Here is a 20,709-nt window from a genome sequence, read left to right on the forward strand (position 1 = left end):
AGCCTTATATCAAGACAACCTCCACTCTCCTCTCTCACTCCTTCTTTTTCAATCTCCTTCCGACGGCAGTGTGACAAATACTTTATTCGCCCCCCCCCCCCCACCGTACGCACCCTCTCCCTCCTCTCCTCTGCCCCCCACCCTCCCTCAATCCCCTCTGTCTCACTTCATTTCTCTTCATCTCCGTCTCCAATTCCCTTTAGCTCCCTCTCTCAATCGGACCGTCTGTCTCTTCAACGGCCTCCTTCTCTCCCTCGCTCCCTTAAATCTTCTTTCCACGGCTCATGGAGTGTCAGTTAGGAAGGAACGCTTTCGAAATTGTTGGCAAAATAGAAAAAAAAATGGAAATATATACTAAATACAGTAAACACATTTCATATGTGGCGTATTGGTATACGTCTATATTTAGACAAGTGCAGTGAGAGAACGGCTCTTTCCCCAGCGGGACTCGAGCCAGACAAGATATGAGGTAGAAGAGGATTTGTGGGAGCAGCTGCTACTTTATTTCTGATCAAAGTCATGACAGTATCACTGTGGGGAAGATAGGTGGAGTGTGTGTGTGTGTGTCTGTGTGTGTGTGTGTGTGTGTGTGTGTGTGTGTGTGTGTGTGTGTGTGTGTGTGTGTGTGTGTGTCTGTGTGTGTGTGAGAGGTGTGTAGGGAAGGCGGGGAGCAGGGCTTGAGCTCATCTGGTTGATGATCCACTGCAGGTAGTTGAAAATGAGATGAGTTATTGACAGATGGCAGATGTAAAATTTGCAAAGATTGCACCAGAGAGCGTTCGAGAAGGAGAACGAGAGATTGAGTGTGTATGAGAGAGATTACATATTATATACTAGTTCTAGCAGGTTTTGTTCATACTGGAAAAGTGATTAAATTAAAGGATAATTGCGGTTTATTACAACTTGGGTCTTTTTTTTGTAGCTTTAACCATCTGCAGAGTACTTTTACTTTTGAAAGTACATTTGCTGGTCCAATAAAACGTTAAGAAGTGGACGTAGCCACCGTGACGTCACCCATTGGTTTGTGAGCCGCTGTTTTGAAGCCTTGAGTTTGGCATTTTGGCAATCGCCAACTTGTTTTTTGGTCGTCAGCCGGGTGGAGCTAAGTACAATCGAACGCTGAATAAGACATTTTTATTAACTTGAACTGAAACCTTACTGTGAAAGGTTTAAAGTTGTAAGACGAAAACACGGACAACCGGTCAACGCCGACCTGTCAATCACAAGGTGGCCACTCCTTAAAGCTTCCCCTGCTTTATGATCTATTTGACCCTAAATGGGACCATAATTTAAATTTAACTAAATGGACATCATGCTGTATTGAAGAAGACTTGAAACTAGCGATTGAGACCATAAACTCATGTTTACAATGTTTACTGAGGTAATAAATCAAGTGAGAAGTAGGCTCATTTTCTCATAGACTTCTATATCAGACTTCTTTTTGAAACCAGAGGAGTCGCCCCCTGCTGGCTGTTAGAAAGAATGCAAGTTTAAGGCACTTCACCATTGACTTCACTTTTCAGACCCCGGAGGTAGCCGTCTGTTAAGACATCAATCATACAAACCACTTTATTTGAAACCAACGCGAGCTTACCTACAATATAAACCTTCAGCCTTGATTTCTTGTTTGCTGATTGCAAAAAACAGCAAACTATGACTATTAATACACAGTACATCACGATATGGAACTGAGACAGAGTGACCAGGAAGAGTTAAACAGAGATTGAAATAGAACAAGTTGCACTGAAGGCCCTTCAGTAGAACAAGAACAGTTTTATATCTATGGTAGGCACCTCATTGTTTTTACCTTTGTTTTCAGATGTTAGGCCATTATTTTTAATCCACGCTCAGTTTTGATTTCTTTCTCCATTTCACACACTTTCTTACCAGCTAGAAGAAAAAAAAAACCTATTACAGCACTATCTGCACTTTCTGTTTTTATTTCAAAGCACTCCTTAACCAAACCAGACTGACACAGACTACAAAGTGTCTGCTATTGAATCCCATTATGTTTCAGGCTTTTTTTTTTTACTATAGATATTGTAGATAAGTGGAGGGGGGCATAAGTAGATAAGTAGACAGAAATGTTTCTTTTGACAGCAGTAAAAACTAATCAGACTTAAGGATCAAACAGTTTGGCTCTTGAGGTTGATGCAACAAGTGTAAGGCGGAGGCAAAACCTATTGGTATGCAGCCTGTCAGCCATGCTGTACAGCCAGTCACACTCCACAAGGATCAAATATTCACACTGCCATGCATCCAACTGGAACGCATGTTCTTGCCATAAGACGTCTGTTCTCTCGGGAAAAGGAATAGGAGTCCCTAGTTTGTTTGTTTATTTATATATATATATACAGTATATATATATATATTAGGGCTGTCAAAAGTTAAAGTTAATGTGATAATACCATGTTAACGCAAATTTGTTTTAACACCACTAATTTCTTTAACGCATTAACACAACTTGCGATTTTTAGGTTGTAGTGGGCTCAGTTATAAAGCTCCAATAACGCTCCAAACTTATGCTAAATTTTGGTGAGGAAACTGGCATGGTCATTTTCAAAGGGGTCTCTTGACCTCTGACCTCAAGATATGTGAATGAAAATGGGTTCTATGGGTACCCACGAGTCTCCCCTTTACAGACATGCCCACTTTATGATAATCACATGCAGTTTGGGGCAAGTCATAGTCAAGTCAGCACACTGACACACTGACAGCTGTTGTTGCCTGTGGGGCTGCTGTTTGCCATGTTATGATTTGAGCATATTTTGTATGCTAAATGCAGTACCTGTGAGGGTTTCTGGACAATAGCTGTCATTGTTTTGAGTTGTTAATTGACTTCCAATGATAAATATATACATGTGTTGCATAAAGTAAGCATATTTGCCCAAAATCATGTTGATAAGAGTATTAAATACTTGACAAATCTCCCTTTAAGGTACATTTTGAACAGATAAAAAATGTGCGATTATTCACGATGAACTATGGACAATCATATTATTAATCGCGATTGACAGCCCTAATATATATAAATATATATATATATAAATACTATTTATACTCAAGGTTAAACTTGATATTCGAGTCATTCTCCCAGAATGCAGATACACATCTGGCAAAGAGATGTTTCAACCCAGTCGAGTGAAACCAACAAAAAACACTTTGCAGACACAAGCAGGGAACTGGCTCAGTTCCAGCGCACCTTTCATCAGTGTCTCATTGCCGTAGACGAGACGCCGACTCCCTCCCCCGTCTCCCCCCCACCCTCACCCTTAAATATCTCATGTAACGAGTCTTTGATAGGATCCTCACAGCAGAGCTATCTCCACAGTCAAGCGTGCTGGAAAGCGCCTTGGTAAATATTGAATCGTCAAGTAAATATTGAATCCATGATTGACTGAACAACTCAATCTGAAGACTGAGCTGCTATGAGGAGCAGACACTCATAAGGCAGCTGATAGGATTAATAAATAGTGCTCGTCTCCATCGCTCCCCCCCCCCGCTGTCTCCCTGGGCCTTGCCCCGGCAGGCTGCTGGCAGAGTCATTATTCTAATCTGAATTAAACAATTCAGTGCGGGAGCAGCCTCGATTGTTTGGAAACAACCTTTAAGGGGCAGACGACGACGACCTCAGGCCACATTTGCTGAACTTTTCCAAACAAACCAGTTTAGGGGTGAATTATTTAAAAATAATACCCTCTTTTTCTGGCAAATTCTGAAGTTTTCGTGAAAGCAATTCTCCCTGCTTTTAAAAGGCAGGAGTGCTCCTCAAAGTGGAACCCATTTTCGAGGGGCAGAGCGGAGTTTAAATGGAGATTAGAGTACTTTTTGTACATACAAACTGTTTCCTACAGGCACTCTGCAGACAGCATGCTCTGAATTACAATCTCAGACAGTTATTGTCACTCCAATATCTCGCTGGAAATATGAGCGCAAAAGTCCCCCCCCTCCGTCTCTGCCCCTACCTCTTATTTCATTCTTATTCCAAGCATTCCTGTCGCACTGTACATGATCTCTCTTCAGTCACGGGAAATATTATCAGGTCACTGCGGCTGTGACATGCACTCTGTCACAGCTTTTCAAGAGAAAATGAAATGAAAATGATTGCTTTCAAAGAGGAAGATAATTTTGTAATCCTCTATAATTTCTTATTAAATTGGAAAAAGGGTTATTTCTCGTATACGAGACGCTAATCTCGCACAACGGTTTCTCTGTTTTCGAAGAATGACTCCACTCTGCCCTCATGAATTTAGTTGATAAACTGTATTGTGTTTTTTTTGGGGGGTAAACATTATCTGAATCACGGACTCTGCCATACATCAATGCCAACAGGAAACAGAACAGAGTTTGAACAGGAATATCTAAACTGTACACGCAGACGTACTGTAGATTTTCATGTTCTACCGACTGAAGCATCCAGGATCGACTTTTGATGGATTTAAAAGTGTTTGCCCCAGAAACCCACTTTTCCTTTTCCACCATGACTGTCGTGGCGGCTGAATTTCATCATTTTTGAAGAATCCACCAATTCTGCTCCAGCAGAAAGCATTTCACAGAGTATTGCCTCACAAACTGAGGGCTCTATTTTCCTGAAACCGGCTGCAAGTGCAGGAGGGTGTGACCAACTAATTCTTGGTTCGCATTGCAATGTGCAAAAAAGAGGATGGAAGTGTATGAATACGTGATTGGTAGGCGGAATAGATTATTCTCAGGTGGAGTCAGGGTGGGATTCAGTTTTGGCCAATTGCATCAGCTCCTCGTCCCGTTTAAAAGCGGCCGTTGGTTTCCTAATGAGGCGAGAGGAAACTGCTTCTCTCTGCAAAGAGCAGATCCCAAAGCAGCGACATGGTATACATGACTTGAATATGAATACCTAGCATCCCTAATGGGCAGATTATGTCTTCTTTTCATGTATTACAATAGCAGCTGTTTCTATTTGTACTGGACTTGGCTCATACTTTTTATGCTCAAATGATTAAATATGCAGTTACTTATATCTGTGTACTATACATTTACAAGTCACAAATGCAAATATTGTGATAAAAACAATAGTCTGTTTAAGACATTTACACGGTTACATAACCTGGGAGCTCCCCATAACAATAATAATCACCACATTATTATTATTATTATTATTATTATTATTATTATTATTATTATAAGAACCCAAACTGCTCGGCCTGTGCATAATTACAAGCTCCACGTCTCTTAAATTAGAGGCTGTAGATGGAGCGAATGCACTGTATCATTCCTTCTGCTGTACAGTGTGATGTCTACAGGTATTTAATCAACAAAAGGGGGAAAATACCTCATACATCCTACTAGCAGCTGTGGTGACAGTATTATTAAAAATCACCCATTAATCTAACCCATTACAGATCCTGCCTGCATTGCATTTAAATTGTTTTTCCATTTGCATTTTGATTTTTTTTGTGGGGTTTGGGAGAGGTCTGTGTGTGTGTGTGTGCAAAGCCTCCAACTCCAGCCATGAAATTCCCTCTGTCTGGTCTGAGCAGGCGGAAACAGAGATGCAATTTCATGCCAAAAGAGTAATAAAATTGAACAGCACCGCCTGACCTACCTGCTCCCAACAAAAAGTGCATTTGAGTACTCGCATAAAACTTCTACAAAAGGATGATGTAAGATGTTTAATGTATGTTTGTGTTTCATAAAAGTTGGTTTAATGTTGTATATTTATATTAAACTCTTGTACAAAACATTTTTATGAGACCGGAGACTGTAAAAGGGGAGGTAAAGCATGTGGCCTACATATACGGAAAATGTAGCAGTGCAAATGCCCTTCACTTTGTGCTGCTTTTAGCTCGCAACTGCACTGAAGGCCCTTCGGAAACTATATCTATGTGTTACAATCTGAAAAGGGCAGATCCTTGTATTCTGACTCGTGCTACACGGACACAAAGCTGTGCTGAAACCATACAGAGGGGAATATTTCCTCCCCCTTGCACCTGCCTGCCAGTTTGCCTGATTTCTTACTGTACATTAGTAAATGTTTGCACAGTTGCTCTCAGAGTGCATTTGACTTTGCAAAAAGTCTTCACGCCTAAAGGGAAACACGGCAAAGATCAAATAGGCCTCTTATTAACATATCATGTGGACACGCGTCACCGAGTTGTTCATTCATTAGACCTAGTGCAGGTTAAACTGTTTTTACTTAATTATATTTCAGTATATTGAGTGCCATAATTTCAAAAATCGCCCGAGGCATACGATGCTGCTTGTTTTGAATACACTATCAGTTCGGCTCGATAAAATGAATCTGTCAACACTACAGTATGAAGCTGAGCTGAATTGCACTGAATAGTTGAAATGTCCCGTTTCAACTATTCAGTGCCCGTTTCATTTTACAGATGAATTCTCACTTTGTGTGTATAACCTCACCTTGAATATAAGACATAGTGCTGCTGATGAAAATGTACTCAATGCCACATTGTGTTTGCAATCTGTACGTGCTCGTGATTATTTTTCCTAGAGTTTAGCAATGGGAGAATAGAAGGCATCGTGTCTATTGTCTCTTTACATGAATGAGCATATCCTTCTATTTATGTTTATGTGTTGCATTCCTGAAAACTTGAACAGAACTTGTCAGTGTGGCTGTGGTTTGATAACATTTGACTGACAGCAAAGATGCTCTAAAACAAAGATGACTCATTACAAGCTCTGCTAATGGTTTGAAATGGTACTTCCTGTCTCCTAAGAGGGCGCGGTCATGGCGTGTTCGCCTCTCCCCCCACCTCGTTTGGAAGAGTCGTGAAGGCCATGTGGATGGATGAAAGCATATATTGGATTACACTTGCATAATGTATTTATATTTTCTTTTGCTAACATTACATATTTGCATGTTAAAAGCCATATTTAGCATTCCGAAAATTAGTTTTCACAGCGCCCAAGCTGACTGAACAAAAAAAAAATACGCCGCTATGTTTTGGTTTCATTCAAGGGCACGCTGCTTCTCTCCTCTGCTCTGTGTCGGCGTTTCACCGAGAGCGAGCTCAGCCCCCGCTCACACACACACACACACACACAGTCATATCAAAAACGCCCTCTCAGACGACTAGCGTAGTTCACACGACTTGACTTCAACCCTGATTTTCCGCTCGCCAACAGTTTTTGGAGCTTCCTGACAAAAGCCCCAGATCAGAGGCAAATTTAGCGTCGGCTCGGCGCTCACTGTTCAAAGACGTGAGCCGAGTGCTCCCCGATGCATCACCAGCAGGCTAAATGTCTGACCTGTCAGGGAGCTACAGCCAATGAGAGCGCAAGAAACGGGTTGAGGGGAATTCAACACTGGCAGCTACAATTAGAGCACTTCATTTTACAAAAAGACGGAATGTTTTATAGCTGTATTGAAGCACTTTCATTGATAACAAATAAAATAGTGCAATGTTGTGCTACATAAGTTTTTAATATTTTCTTATGAATTATTGACATTTTATTCATCCACTACATTATTAGGAGCTTTTTCTGGTGAAAAATGTGCTTAAATCCTAAAATAAAGAATTTGGAAGAAAAATAAATGGAATCTGGAAAAAATAAAACATATTTCATAAGGCCCTAAAAACCAATAAGTTTGGTCAATCAAAATCAGGAATTTTATTTATCAGCTGCAGTAAGCTCTGCAAAGTTGTGTTGATGTTAGATGGAGTATTCAGACTGAATAGTTGTATCATCAGTTGTAAATGTCACTCAACTTTGTATTCTGGAAAATATCAATGTGTTGAACTTATTGAACCGTATTGAACCTGCTAAAGTGCAGCAGGTTTTCCCACCATACAACAGGATGAAGGCTAAAACGGGCTGTGTACAAAATGTGAATTCATTGTGGAAGGAATCCAGCAGGCAGTATTATTAAGTCAGTGTTGTATAATGGCTGTATAGCTGCAGCTGTCAAAACCTCACACTGAAGACATCTATGGCTACATTTACATGCTCATTGTATTTCAAATATTAGTTCACGTCACACTCTGAGTGCTTTTCATAACAAGTGTTTATATTAAAATTCATTTAATAGAGGTTTTAAACGTTTCCAACGCTGAGTCAATTATTGGTGTAATTTAGCTGGCAATAAATGATATTTTTCAATATTTCACGTTCTTCTCAGTGCGAGGGAAGCGTTTGTGCAGACTATACAGACTACCGATTCAAAGCTGTTGAATAGAATACCTTCAGACAATTCTCCCCTCTGAGATAGAGATAATAAAACACGCTGTCTAGCCGTGGTCAAGGGGGACATCCATCATTCTGAAGCTTGACAGCAGTAGTACTTTATTCTGATTAAACAGCAAACCAATAAAAAGCCTACAGCCTTAGTTTGTGTACAGAATGTCTCTTCAATAACCCGCTCAATCAGAGTAAGTTCTTAATCCAGCTATTAAGATGATTTTTTATCGTTTTTGCTCTCATTACTCAATCACAGGGGAGAAGGGACATGAAAGATGAGATAGAGAAATGTATGCGGAGGACAGATTTTGATCCGTCGGCCAAATGAGCAACCAGGAAAAATCTCAAAATCCAGGATTGTAATGATGTTACCTCATGTTCAGCTTTGCACAGAGGTTACCTGATCAAACTATAATAACGGTACCTCCATGTGGTGTTATGGTCTAAAGATTAAAATCATCTTTCTGTCATGAAAAAAATGTAACTATTCACTGCTGTCTGGATGGCAGATGGCGTTGCGATAGCAATTTATTCATGTAATGCAACAAATTGGGTTTCTGTGGACTACTGAGCGAGTCAGATCACAGCAGAGAGTTCAGATGATCGTATTACGGGACAGCTCTGAGCAGCTTTCCTTGTAGATAAAACTAGTTTATGTACAACAATTAATTCCTTGTGGGTACAAGGAGACAGGAATTAGAAAACTATCTGAATCTATAAAGTGTGTTCTATGGAGCCCCAAAGTGTTCAATATTAAATAAGTGAATAAGACATAAAGTAATCATATGAATACATCAAATAAAATATATTACAAAACCAATAAATCCGTACATTTTCAAAACTCAATTTTCAATTTCATCATTCATATTTTCAAATGAACTATTGTTTGACATTTTGAAAATATTTCTATTCACTATCAATCCCAAAATGGAATTTACCACTCATTATACAGTAAACGACTTTCGGGAGAAGTGGATGAGTGAACAAGGGAGTGATAGTCACACAGCTAACACTGAATTGAGCAGCTAGCCGCTGCTGCTATCACTGGTACTTCACTTTAGTGCTAAGTGATAAATACAAGCTCACAAGCCAACCAAGCTAGTTAGCGGGCTAGTTAGGTAGCATGCATAGACTGTATATAAAGATGGACGACATGACAGATCCCCAAAAGTGAAGCCAAAACATCTCCATCGCCCCCTGGTGGCTGGCTGCAGTATAGGTCATAAAGCCCGCCCCCTCCATGTTAGTGGATGGGACATGGGCCAAACTAAAAAGTCAAAGTACTCGTCAAATCAAATTTTCCCAAAGATTGTTTCTGTCATTTTAGGTAGCTCTTATCACGCTGATGTATGTTCAAGTGTTCATTTTTCTTTCTGATTTGATGCTATAAAAAGGGGATGAGACGTCATGATTGACAGCTGTGATTGACAGCTGCTCTGAGTGAAGTAGTCGCAGCCGGAGGCTCGGGAATTGTACGAGAGAGGAGATGTAACTTTAACTTTCCATAACCGTCACGACTCTGTGTAATAGAACATGTGTCAGTTTAATCATAAATATAGTTGTAGAGATATTATGGTTAGTTGTTGTGTCTTTCTAGCCAAACTACTACTGCGCAGACTCTGGCTCCAAATGACGTCAAAATCTCAAGATGACAGCTCCCTTATCTGGGATATTTTGGCTTCACTTTTGTACAGTGGGAGGAAGTGGAGACGCGTCGTCCATCTATATATATATATACAGTCAATGGTAGCATGTGTAGCGTTGAGATGCTAGATAAAAGGAGAGTTTAGTTATTGTACTCTAACTGTGCACTGTGTTTAATTACAGCGGCAGCTTCTAGTTAGTTGATTCAGAATGAATTCAGTATGTTGTTGCCCTCGCTAACAAGAGCTGGTTGGCCTGCTCAGAGGCTGGGGGCACATGTTGATTGGCTGAAAGGTGTCGGAGGCGGGCACAGGTGACAACTCCAATCATTAAAAGTGGCATTATGAAATAAAAGTTCCATCGGGAAAAATGCCATAATTAAATAAAAACAGCCTATTAAAAAAAAGACTTTCTGAAATAAACATTCTATAATTAAAGAAAAAATAATTAATATTTAATAATACAGAGCTTAGTTTTCAGTTTAGCAGTTTTAAATTAAAGTTGAATTTATTAAATCAGTTCACATTATTGGGTCATTTATATTTTCTAATTTATTTATTCGTATGAGTCATTATTGCCTAATGTCTTATTTATTTAACATTAAACACTTTGAGCTCCATACTCCCCCCTCCCTCCACTAACAACCCTACTTCCAGTACCTATATTTGCCATCTCAGGCACGGTGGCGATGTAGGGGCCTTCGTCAAAGATAGGCGGGTTGTCGTTGATGTCCTGCACCCGAATTATGAACTGCGACGACGGCTCCAGGGCCCGGTCCGTCTGCCTGTCGGTGGCCGTGGCGATGAGACGGTACTCGTCCTTCTCCTCGCGGTCCAGTGGCTTGGTGACGTGGATGTTACCCGTCTTCTCGTCTATCACAAAGACGGAGCCGGCCCCCTCGCCTCGCAGGACATATTTAGTGCGTCCATCATTCCTGTCCATGTCGGTGTGGAGCTAGGATGAGAGAGGATGGGAAGAGGGGCGGATAAAAGGAGGAAAATAGAAGCAAGGACGAAAAAGAAAAAGAGTGGAAATAGAAAGTGAAAGATGCGAGAGGTAAGGACAGACAGGGACAGAAAGGGTGGGAAAGAAAGACAAGAGTAAACACCAGTTAAAAATTAAGTTTGTTTTTTCGAGACAGGCATTGAAGACAAAACAAACAGATTATCCTCTGCATGCCTCCGGGTTATAATGAATTTAAACAGAGGCAGACAAAAGAAATCGGCACAATACCTCCCTCACTCACTCTCTCTCTCTCTCTCTCTCTCTCTCTCTCTCTCACTCACACACACACACAGTTTTCTCTCAATGTGCTGCGTCTCATCTCTCTCTTCCTGCAGTATGAGCAGTTATGAACCATCTCCTTGATCTCCTATGATATCCAGAATACATACTCTCCTGCTCACTCTTAAAGCCTCTATTCACCTCCCAGCAGCTGTGAACGGCAAGAGCTTACTAGTCAGCGCACATGCAGTGCCCTGGCTATTTAATGAAAGCACCAAATCAAAGGAATAATGAACAGTAGGCCAATCAATTATTCCCTAACTAATAGGTGTGTATGAGGGAGAGTAGAGGGCTGCATGGGAGTGGGACATGCCGTATCGATCACAGCCTTGTGTTGAGCTTTATTGGATCAGCGCCTGGCGGGATGGCAGAGCAGCGGAGCGACCAGCGTCCTCTCATGCAGGGAGAGGTAATATCAGGGAAGGCTCCACACTGTCCTCCGTCCCCGACGAGAGAGACACGCCAGCGGGATGCACCCAGCACATCAAGATTCAATCTCATTACCCCCGCAACTACGTGGATCGAATAGCAACTGTGACCAGAAAAAAAAAAAAGGGCGCTATATTAGCCGCCACTCGCAAGAAAGTGTGACATTGTGACTTTAGACGGGGAGATGAGCGGAGAGCCGGCTGGGGAGAGGGACGGGTGGGTTAGCTCAGGAGAGCATTGTTGCATGGCAACAGCTAAGCACATTTGCTAAACGAAATGAGAATGGATACTGTGAATCGAAATGTTCATTTACTTTGAGGATCGCCATTTTTCAAGGGGGGAAATAGCGTGGATACGCCGGCTTCCCGGGGGGTAAACGATAAGTACGGATGTTGACAAGGTTGTTTATGGCTAAGAAAGCAATCACAAGTTCAGACTGTCTAAAAAAGTTGAAAAACTGTGTGAACAATTTAGCACAAAGTCAAAAGTTAAACAGCACTTCACCTTCAAAAGATCCCCTTTATTTAAATGACGACGCAAATTGGGAAATCTGAAAGCACTCTAGCCAACATAGAGGGTGTTGTGTGAGAGCAGTATGCACTTAGGGAACTAGAAATAGACTTAATGCTGTTCTGAAGTCTTTTCTCATGCACCTTGTAGTGGAACTGAAGGGGGATAGCTTTGACTGGCTTTAGCATGTTCATGCAACTGTGTTTCTGAAGTTAGGAACTATTGTGACCATAACAAAAGTGACCATGTGTTCAAGTTACACCTAAAATCTTTTACTGTTAGTAACAACACTCACAACTGTATGCTTTAAAATTAGCTGTGAAAACTTTGCAGTTTGCTTTGACCAGCTTGGATTCATGGCGCTTTTAGCTGTATCAAATAGAGTGGTGCAGGGATGACGGATTTTTGTAGGCCAACACGGAAGTTAGAATCGCACGGGTTCCTTTGATACTAATTTACTAATTTGTTCCGTAAAATAATCTCCACAAATGAACACCACTTTGATGATTTTTGAAGTGTGAATGCCAGAAGTAATGCACAACTCTACCGAGCTCATGAGCAGGTGTGTGTGTGTGCATTGGTCAGATCGTAGAGCGAGAGCTTTTCTAAGGAAACATTGCATTTATCCATTGTGGTAAAACACACTGAGCATGCAGCCATAGAGGACTGAATTATGATGCAGAGGTGCTTTGAAAATTTCCTCTTGACATTTTTATATTGCATTTTTTCCAGTGAGAAGACTCTCACAGACAGATTTTGAGCAGCGAATCATTTCAATGTGTCATCACATAACTTTTCTCAATATAGACTTGTCATGGCAACAGCAGCATCTCATTTTATTTTTGCACTTTTTTTTTTGCACATTTTCAATCCCCACCAGTTCAAACAGTCTTTGTCATCAGGCTCCCTTTTCCCAGTAGACATTTCGACTTGCAATAGTAGGAAAAGTACAGGTGATACTAATAAACATTGATGATGGCTCTGTTCTATTCAAGTGCCCCAGTACAGTAAGTCATGACAGTGTGACAGTGAGCCAGCATGCACAATACCGGGACCCTGAAACTGAAGCACCTGTGCTTTTCCAAATGTGGCATGTCAAAATGTATTCTATGAAAAAGGCTGACCCAGACCTCGCCATAGTCATCCTGTCCAGCAGCTGTCCCCGGCTCTTCATACCTTCTTGAGTCATATAAGCAGCCACTCCTTACATTTACCTGTCCAGTCCTCATGGAGCCTTTGCCGTTGAACTCCAGACATTTGCTCCTGCCTGATTTCACTTGTCTACCTATATGTTCTGAACTTTAACTAAGCAAACCTCACTGTTTACCTGCTGTAGTTTTCAGCCCATACAACACCTACCAGAACTGTGACAAGGCTTCATAATTATGGCACAATTAAGGCCTGCTCTGTGAATTAAAATACAGTTAAGAGTCTATCTAAGGAAGACTGGTGCACCAGCTATAGTTAACCTCCTAAAACCCACCTGCCCGTCAGCAGGTTAGACTTCTGGGTTTAGGGTTAAATGAGGAGCAACAATGTTTTCAATGATGGTAAAAGGTTTTTATAGTCATCAAAATGCAGTATGTGCCAATCGCTTTTACTCACTGACACTGGAAAACATACTGACGCATTTTGACTATAAAACCGTTTACCATCATTCAAAACATTGTGGATCATCACTCAACCCCTTTTAAGGGGTTATGTAAGTAAAGTAAACAAAATGACCTCCACATGGACCTCTTACAGGTAGCTCTGGTAGCTGGCAGAAGCAGTGCTGCAAACGCTCAGGCAAACTGGTATATGCCTCAATTTCAACATACTTTAAAATGATACAAGGAAATGGAGTCCAATCAGTGCAGAGCGAGCAAAACTGTGTGAACTTGACCACCTGAAAGTACCAGTGAGGCAAGAAAAAAAAAAAACACACACACACACACACGCCTTACCCGGCCATCACTATCCATAGAAAAATCTACATGCGCACTGCCGACAATGGGCCAATATCTATAGGCCTGTCCTCAACCAAAGAAATTCTTAGTCCACATCCATTATCTGTAACCGCTTATCCTATTCAGGGTCGCGGGGGGGCTTGAGCCGTTCCCAGCTGACATTGGGCGAAGGCTTGGTACACCCTGGACAGGTCGCCAGACTATCACAGGGCTGACACATAGTGACAGACATTCACGCTCACATTCACACCTACGGGCAATTTAGAGTCAATAATTCTTTGGTAAGTGGGAGGAAACCAGAGAACCCGGAGAAAACCCACACTAACACAGGGAGAACATGCAAACTCCACACGGAAGGGCCCCAAGCCGGGTTTGAACCTGTCATGCTCTTACTGTGAGGTGACAGTACTAACCACTGCACCACCATGCAGCCCGAAATTCTTAGTCGACCAACACAAATAAGATTTTTCGACTAATCGATTTGTTGATATAATTAAAACATCAGGGAAACTCAGTTTCTCTACAAAGAATCACACAAGCATCACTTTAAATCAAGTGTTTACAAGAGATGTGCTCATAAGTTTCTTGGAAATAAGTCATTTAGCATGAAAAAAGCCATCAAAGAAATCTTAGTCTACTAAGACTGATAAAAGGACTAAGATGGGGCAGCCTTAATCTACTGCAGGTAAGTGATAAGCGATACCATGTCTGCTTTTTTGTTTGTTTTTGTACTAAATAGTACAGTTTAGTGGTATAAAGAGGTATATAAACTGAGGACAACCAGTGGTTGGACCTACCACATGTATATTGTCACAGCCAGGGTCACACAAGTTCACTGTAAAGTATTACATTTAAACTACACTGAGTTTAGACTTGCTTACATCCTCCATCTTCTGAGGGGCGCAACTGGGACCAATTGGCCAAAACACCCGGCCGGTCAGGCCCACCATGGGAGGCTGGGTCCTCACTCGTCTTAACGAAGAGCCATTAACAATCAAAGTCTTAACGGCCCTGCAGCTTAACGAGGGGACTTAACGAGCTTCTTAATGAAGCCCCGGCCATCATTACCACAGTGAGCGGTGGCGGCGCTGATTGAAAGCACAGCTCAGAGTCATTCTGGAGCAGGAGAGCCCAGCCGAAGGAAACCAAATCAATTTAAGGCTGACCTCTCACCCTTATCTGTCCCTCCTAGATTAATAGGAAAGTATAATAAGGAAAACGCACTTAAGCAGATATAATGGCTACGGATGTTTTATGGCGACAGAGGTGGCACGGCTTCGGAATATCTTTAAGCAACCTGTCAGTGTGCAAGAATACCCAAACAATATTATACACTAACAACAACTGGATATCACCATTTTTCACATCCGCTTAACTTGAATAATATGACATCTCATAACTCCTGCGTTTCATATCCCCCTGATATACCATCAAATATATCAGGAGCCAAACAATATGAAGCCACTGGCCACAAAAGCCAAATTTACTGATGTGTCACCTCTGCTTGGAGAGTGATTTCAGCCTGATAAGCTGCCATTTCCATTTTCCCTGGTGCCAGTTGTGTATGCAACACCCAGCCTCCCCAGACTCCTAAATCTCTTCAATTACTTATATTATCATAAGGTAATATGCTTATACTCATATACTCAATTTCACATTTTTGCAATAACCATAAATCAAGAAGCGAGGAGGAAAAGTACTCTCTGCCAACCCCTAAATCATTTAAATAACTAATACCCCATATACACAATTTCACATTTCTGCTGCACAATAAATCATAAAAACACCAGGAAAATGTGTTTTTTTTCCCACCGCCGTACATTAGCCTAATGAATGTGGATGTCTTCCCCCACACATCCAGCGTGTGTGTGTGGCCGCTGCGCTTGTGTGAGGCTGAAAAAGGGGGGGTGAGGTTACAGTAGCAGGAAAAATTACAAACTGTGGAAAAGCGGCTGGCAGCTCACATGAAACGCCAATACGCGTACAGCGGCACCGCTGAGCCCTGCGATTGGCAGCGAGGTTCAATTCCCCGAACACATCAGGGAGAGTTTGCAAGGGCACACAGGCAGGTGTGAGAATATCCCCCCCCAATCTCCTCTGCAAAGTGGAGCGGAAGCTATTCATCTTCTGTGTGGCGACTTCAAAAGAACCGCAGGCCTATAGGACGACCGCGAGCCCCACCGGCCAGTCGAATTCCACAACAAGGCTCGGTGGTGGCACCGCCGCGGGCTGGGGCTGAGCCAGCTCTTTCATATCAGCCAGGGAGTGTCAAGCGGGGCAGAGGGGAGAGGGTCAGCCAATCGATTTGGAGCAGGCCCACCAATTCAGAGAGATGTCTGAAGAAACGGCCGAGCCGATCAGGGAAAACGGCAGCAAAATTAATTTGGGACAAGGCCCACATGAGTTCAGAGAGCCCGTTTGAAATGAAACTGTGCCTTGTGGCCAATACCTACCGCTGAGATATCATTAGTTTTGCTTGAGGGTATGTGTAAGTTTAAGTGTTTGTGTGTGTGTGTGTGTGTGTGTGTGTGTGTGTGTGTGTGCATGTGTGTCTTATACTATACGTGACTATTTTAACAACTATCTTTCCAGGTGAATGTGTGTGGTGGCCCCAGTAGCTTTAAAGAAAGAGGTGTAATGACTCCGAGTCTCCTTCTGCCCTGGCTGGACCTCCACTTGGCACAGTCATTGCACAGAGTGGACAAGGAGCCAAGGCGTGACGAAGAATACGTGTGTGTGCACTTTGTGCGTACCTGTGAGTGTGACCTGGAGAGAGAAGAAACAGTTTAGAGCAGGCCAGGAAGTGTGGAGCGGTTAATAGAGCACAGCACAAAGCTGAGGCCAACATCTACACGGCGACTAGTAATTAAAGTCAACAACTCTCTGGGCTGGCTGTGATCAGATCTGCCATCATCAGATGTCTTCGCTCTCTCTCCCATCTGGAGAGCAATGGATCCCCATCTGGGCCTCAGGAGAGCGAGATACACACAACACACACCTACGCCTATATCTAAACGCAAACAAGTGTGTAGACACAGGGAGGGTAGACTGACTCCCGTGATGTCTCTCAAATTCAAGGTTGGGATTAACTGCATCAGTGTGATTTGCATTTAACAGGGAAGGGACTATATGAAAATGATTGGGGTTGGGAAAGCTGTATGTTTCACTTTTGAAAAAAGCGAGACCCCCACAGTATTATTAATATTTTCCTTTTCTTTCACAAAAAAACACAATGTCTCAACTTTATTTTATGTTTAGTATGTAAATAGAACAAATTAAGTTTGACATTTCCACCAAATCGCACATTAGAAGTGAAATAAGAGGCACTTTATCTTAGTTACAGGTCCAAATTTAGGAATAATTTGAAGTTGAATGAGATATTTCCTGACATGACTCATGTTATTTAGTACTAGTTTGGGGGAAATGCTTGAAAGAAAAGCTTGTTGAATGGATTCATTGGAAATTAATGTACCAATACAACACTGTGATTTTATTTTTCCTCTAATTGCTAACTAATTACAGTTTTAAAAAATTACAAACCCATGAAATATAGCGTTACCAAATTAGCCTTTGCCAAAATATAACACACTAAAAATGTGTTTTAAATCAAGAGCTACTAAATCAACAGTTATTAACACTGTTACTAATTAAGCACACCAGGCACATTTAATAATACATACAGTCCATAATAAGCCACTGATTATATTAACCCTTAGAGACCCACTTAGACACGTTTTTGTCTTTTGTAGGGGGGGCAGGGGGTCTTTCGGGGGAGATAGCAGGTCAGTAGTATATGTCATTTTATGCAGTGAGGTCAAGTTTCAAAAACTGGTCTCACTGTATGAAATGGTTACTATGGGGACTAACAGCTTTCCATCCATCAATCCATCCATCACCTGTAACCATTTATCCTATTCAGGGTCGCGGGGGGGCTGGAGCCGATCCCAGCTGACATTGGGCGAAGGCAGGGTAGACTATCACAGGGCTGACACATAGAGACAGACAACCAATCACTCTCACATGCACACCTACGGACAATTTAGAGTCTAACAGCTTTCCAGTTAAAGCCAATTTATGCAATTCCAAGACTGCTTGGGGACCCCAATATGCAGAAATATTCAAACACATCATTATTAGAATAGGCAAAAATAACACATTTATACTGCATGCAAAAAATTGCATGGTTTTTGCCCCAAACTGCATGGGGTTAGCATAAAGTGGGCATGTCTGTAAAGGGGAAACTCGTGGGTACCCATAGAGTTCATTTTCATTCACATATCTTGAGGTCAGAGGTCAAGGGAACCCTTTCAAAATGACCATGAGTTTTTCCCCTCGCCAAAATGTAGCCTAACTTTTGAGCATAATTTATCCTCCTTCCTGACAAGCGTCAACCATGACATGGTTGGTACCTGTAACTCCAAAACTGAGCCTGCTACAGCCTCTGAAAGACAGTAAAGTCAGATCCCGCGGGTCTCAAGAGGGTTAAAGGAAATAAATTATAATTTGGGTGTTATTATTGGCCATCATTTCTGTTGGTGATAATAACATTAAACTCACCAATTTCACAGCTGAGATCTGGAAACGCTTCGAAAAATAAGTCCCCACTTACCTAACTTATTTGAAAGAGAAAAAAAGGTGAACAGTGAAAGTTATTACCAAAATTGTCCATCATAAACATCCATTACAGTTTACATACCAGCGCGCCTGGTTCAACTTTGACCCACTGTACTTGCCATAGCTGTGCACACAGTTTTCCAGCGCAATGAGGGATTTATTACCAACATTACGTATGCACACACTTGCGATTTTACCTCCAAATAAAGTGAATTAGATCATTTAGAAACTATTTGCTTATTTACATGCTGTCTGATCATCTGGCTGATTGTTTCTCGCCCAGCCAGTCTAGAAGTGATTATTTGGGCGAGTATAATGTTTAAGTTAATGTTATAATTATGCCAAAACGATGAGAATAAGAACAAAGTTATGCTTTAACTTTCAAATTCTTTCACCACGATTCCTATAAAGATAATTGCCATGATGTGAAAACACTCCCTGCTAGACTAAAACAAACCATTATAACCACATAAAAGCCTAACCACAAAAAGTATGCAAATAAGCGTTTCTCACAGGTGTGACACACACATGGATGCAAATGTTGCTCGCTCTACTTCGACTGCTCGTCTCTCGTCTCTAATCAATGCAGACACACATAACGAAAACACCTTCCAATTATGCAGAGGCACTCGAACATAAACCCCCCACAGAAACAGAAGCAGAAACCAGTCAGCCTCTGAGGAGCACTTGTGACTTCAGAAGACAGACCTTTGTACTGTGACAAGTTTTAAATCCCGTCTGAACTTTCAATCAAACCCATTCTCGCTGCGAATGTGGGGGGGAGAAATTCACTTTTGTTCTGTGCTCACTCACAGGAAAATGTCAGACTGTATTGAAAACAGTCTCCTGTCGCTCCCTGTCTGTTTGACTTACAGTGAGACGCGGCTTAAATACGTCATGAGGATCAGCAGCTAATTGTTTAGCATTGATCCGCCATTGATTCATCATTGAAGTTCGGTTAGCGTCGATCGCCTCTTTAATTCAGTTGTGGTTTGGACATGTTGGCCTGTTCTCGTTTGATCTAATTCAGTCTGTCTCTGGAGGGCACATTGTGTGGCCTTCACTTCAACACACACACACACTGCAAAGTCCCTCTCTGTCACACCCACACACAGACTTCCTCCCACTCACACACACTTCCTAATAGAACATTCATTATTCATCATTATTAGACTTTTCCTTTAGCACCATAAGCTGTTCAATGCATCTCGCCACTGTTCCCTTCCTCCGCAATACATTATTCAGGACAAAACTGTGCTTTTAGCCTCAGAGTATGCAAATCCCACTTTTGATTATCATAATCAGCTGATGTATTAGAGGGAGTGTGTGTATGTGTGGCGGCTCGTCGGGCGATTGTTTGTGTTTTATTGCTTCACTGCTCCACTCTGGTGGCGTATACTTCACATCATATTTTTAGCCGAAGGAGACGAGCTCGGAAAAGGCCACTGGAGGCTTAACTCACTGCTGTACATTTAAAGGGCAAATCGCCCACATACATGCCACCGCGTGCCACTGCCAAGAGGAATGGCTTTTGCTATTGGGAGCCAAAAGTCTGTGTGTGTTTGTGTGTAAAGGAAAAAGAGCAATGTGCATTAATGAAAGGGAATTTCAAGCACTGTTTATCTTTTTAATTTTTTTTGTTATTAGCATTGTGAAAAGGGGGCACGGTTGAATTTTTTTTTCCTTTCTTGCCACAAATGCACAGGTTGTTTAAGACTCTGTGTGATGATGTGAACAATGGTACGTCACGGCCGGGCCAGACCGCCCGTGTGCGTCGCGGAACCTCTTGCTTTTTATTTCGCCGTCCATGTTAACAGGTTAGAGCAGCCACACTGCCCGCGTGAGCAGCGCGGATCAGGTGCGGTTCGGCTGCGGCATGGCTCGGCTGCGTGTCAGCTGCGTCTTTTCTAGATATTCAAGATCTCACCTATTTTTACCGCGAGCCACACGTGGTTCATAGCAACAACAGAGAGTGAAAATGATCGTTTGACAGTATATTGACTTCATACCAGCAACATTACTACAGTTTCAATGTCTGTATCTGTAGAATATGTCACAGACAGTGAAAGTGATCGTTTGACAGTATATTGACATCATACCA

General features: G+C 41.9%; 1 protein-coding gene across 5 annotated transcripts in view; it reads right to left on the reverse strand.

Annotated features, from left to right (window-relative positions):
* Positions 1 to 20,709, reverse strand: part of cdh24b (cadherin 24, type 2b) — a 155,268-nt gene that overhangs the window by 67,438 nt on the left and 67,121 nt on the right. For all 5 annotated transcript variants that reach the window (XM_074650326.1, XM_074650329.1, XM_074650328.1 and 2 more), the window contains one exon: positions 10,482 to 10,776. In XM_074650326.1, the coding sequence (XP_074506427.1) occupies positions 10,482 to 10,776 (295 nt within the window). The remainder of the gene's footprint in view (positions 1 to 10,481; positions 10,777 to 20,709) is intronic.

The sequence above is a fragment of the Sebastes fasciatus genome, chromosome 11 (genome assembly GCF_043250625.1).
Source record: "Sebastes fasciatus isolate fSebFas1 chromosome 11, fSebFas1.pri, whole genome shotgun sequence".
Lineage (NCBI taxonomy): Eukaryota > Metazoa > Chordata > Actinopteri > Perciformes > Sebastidae > Sebastes > Sebastes fasciatus.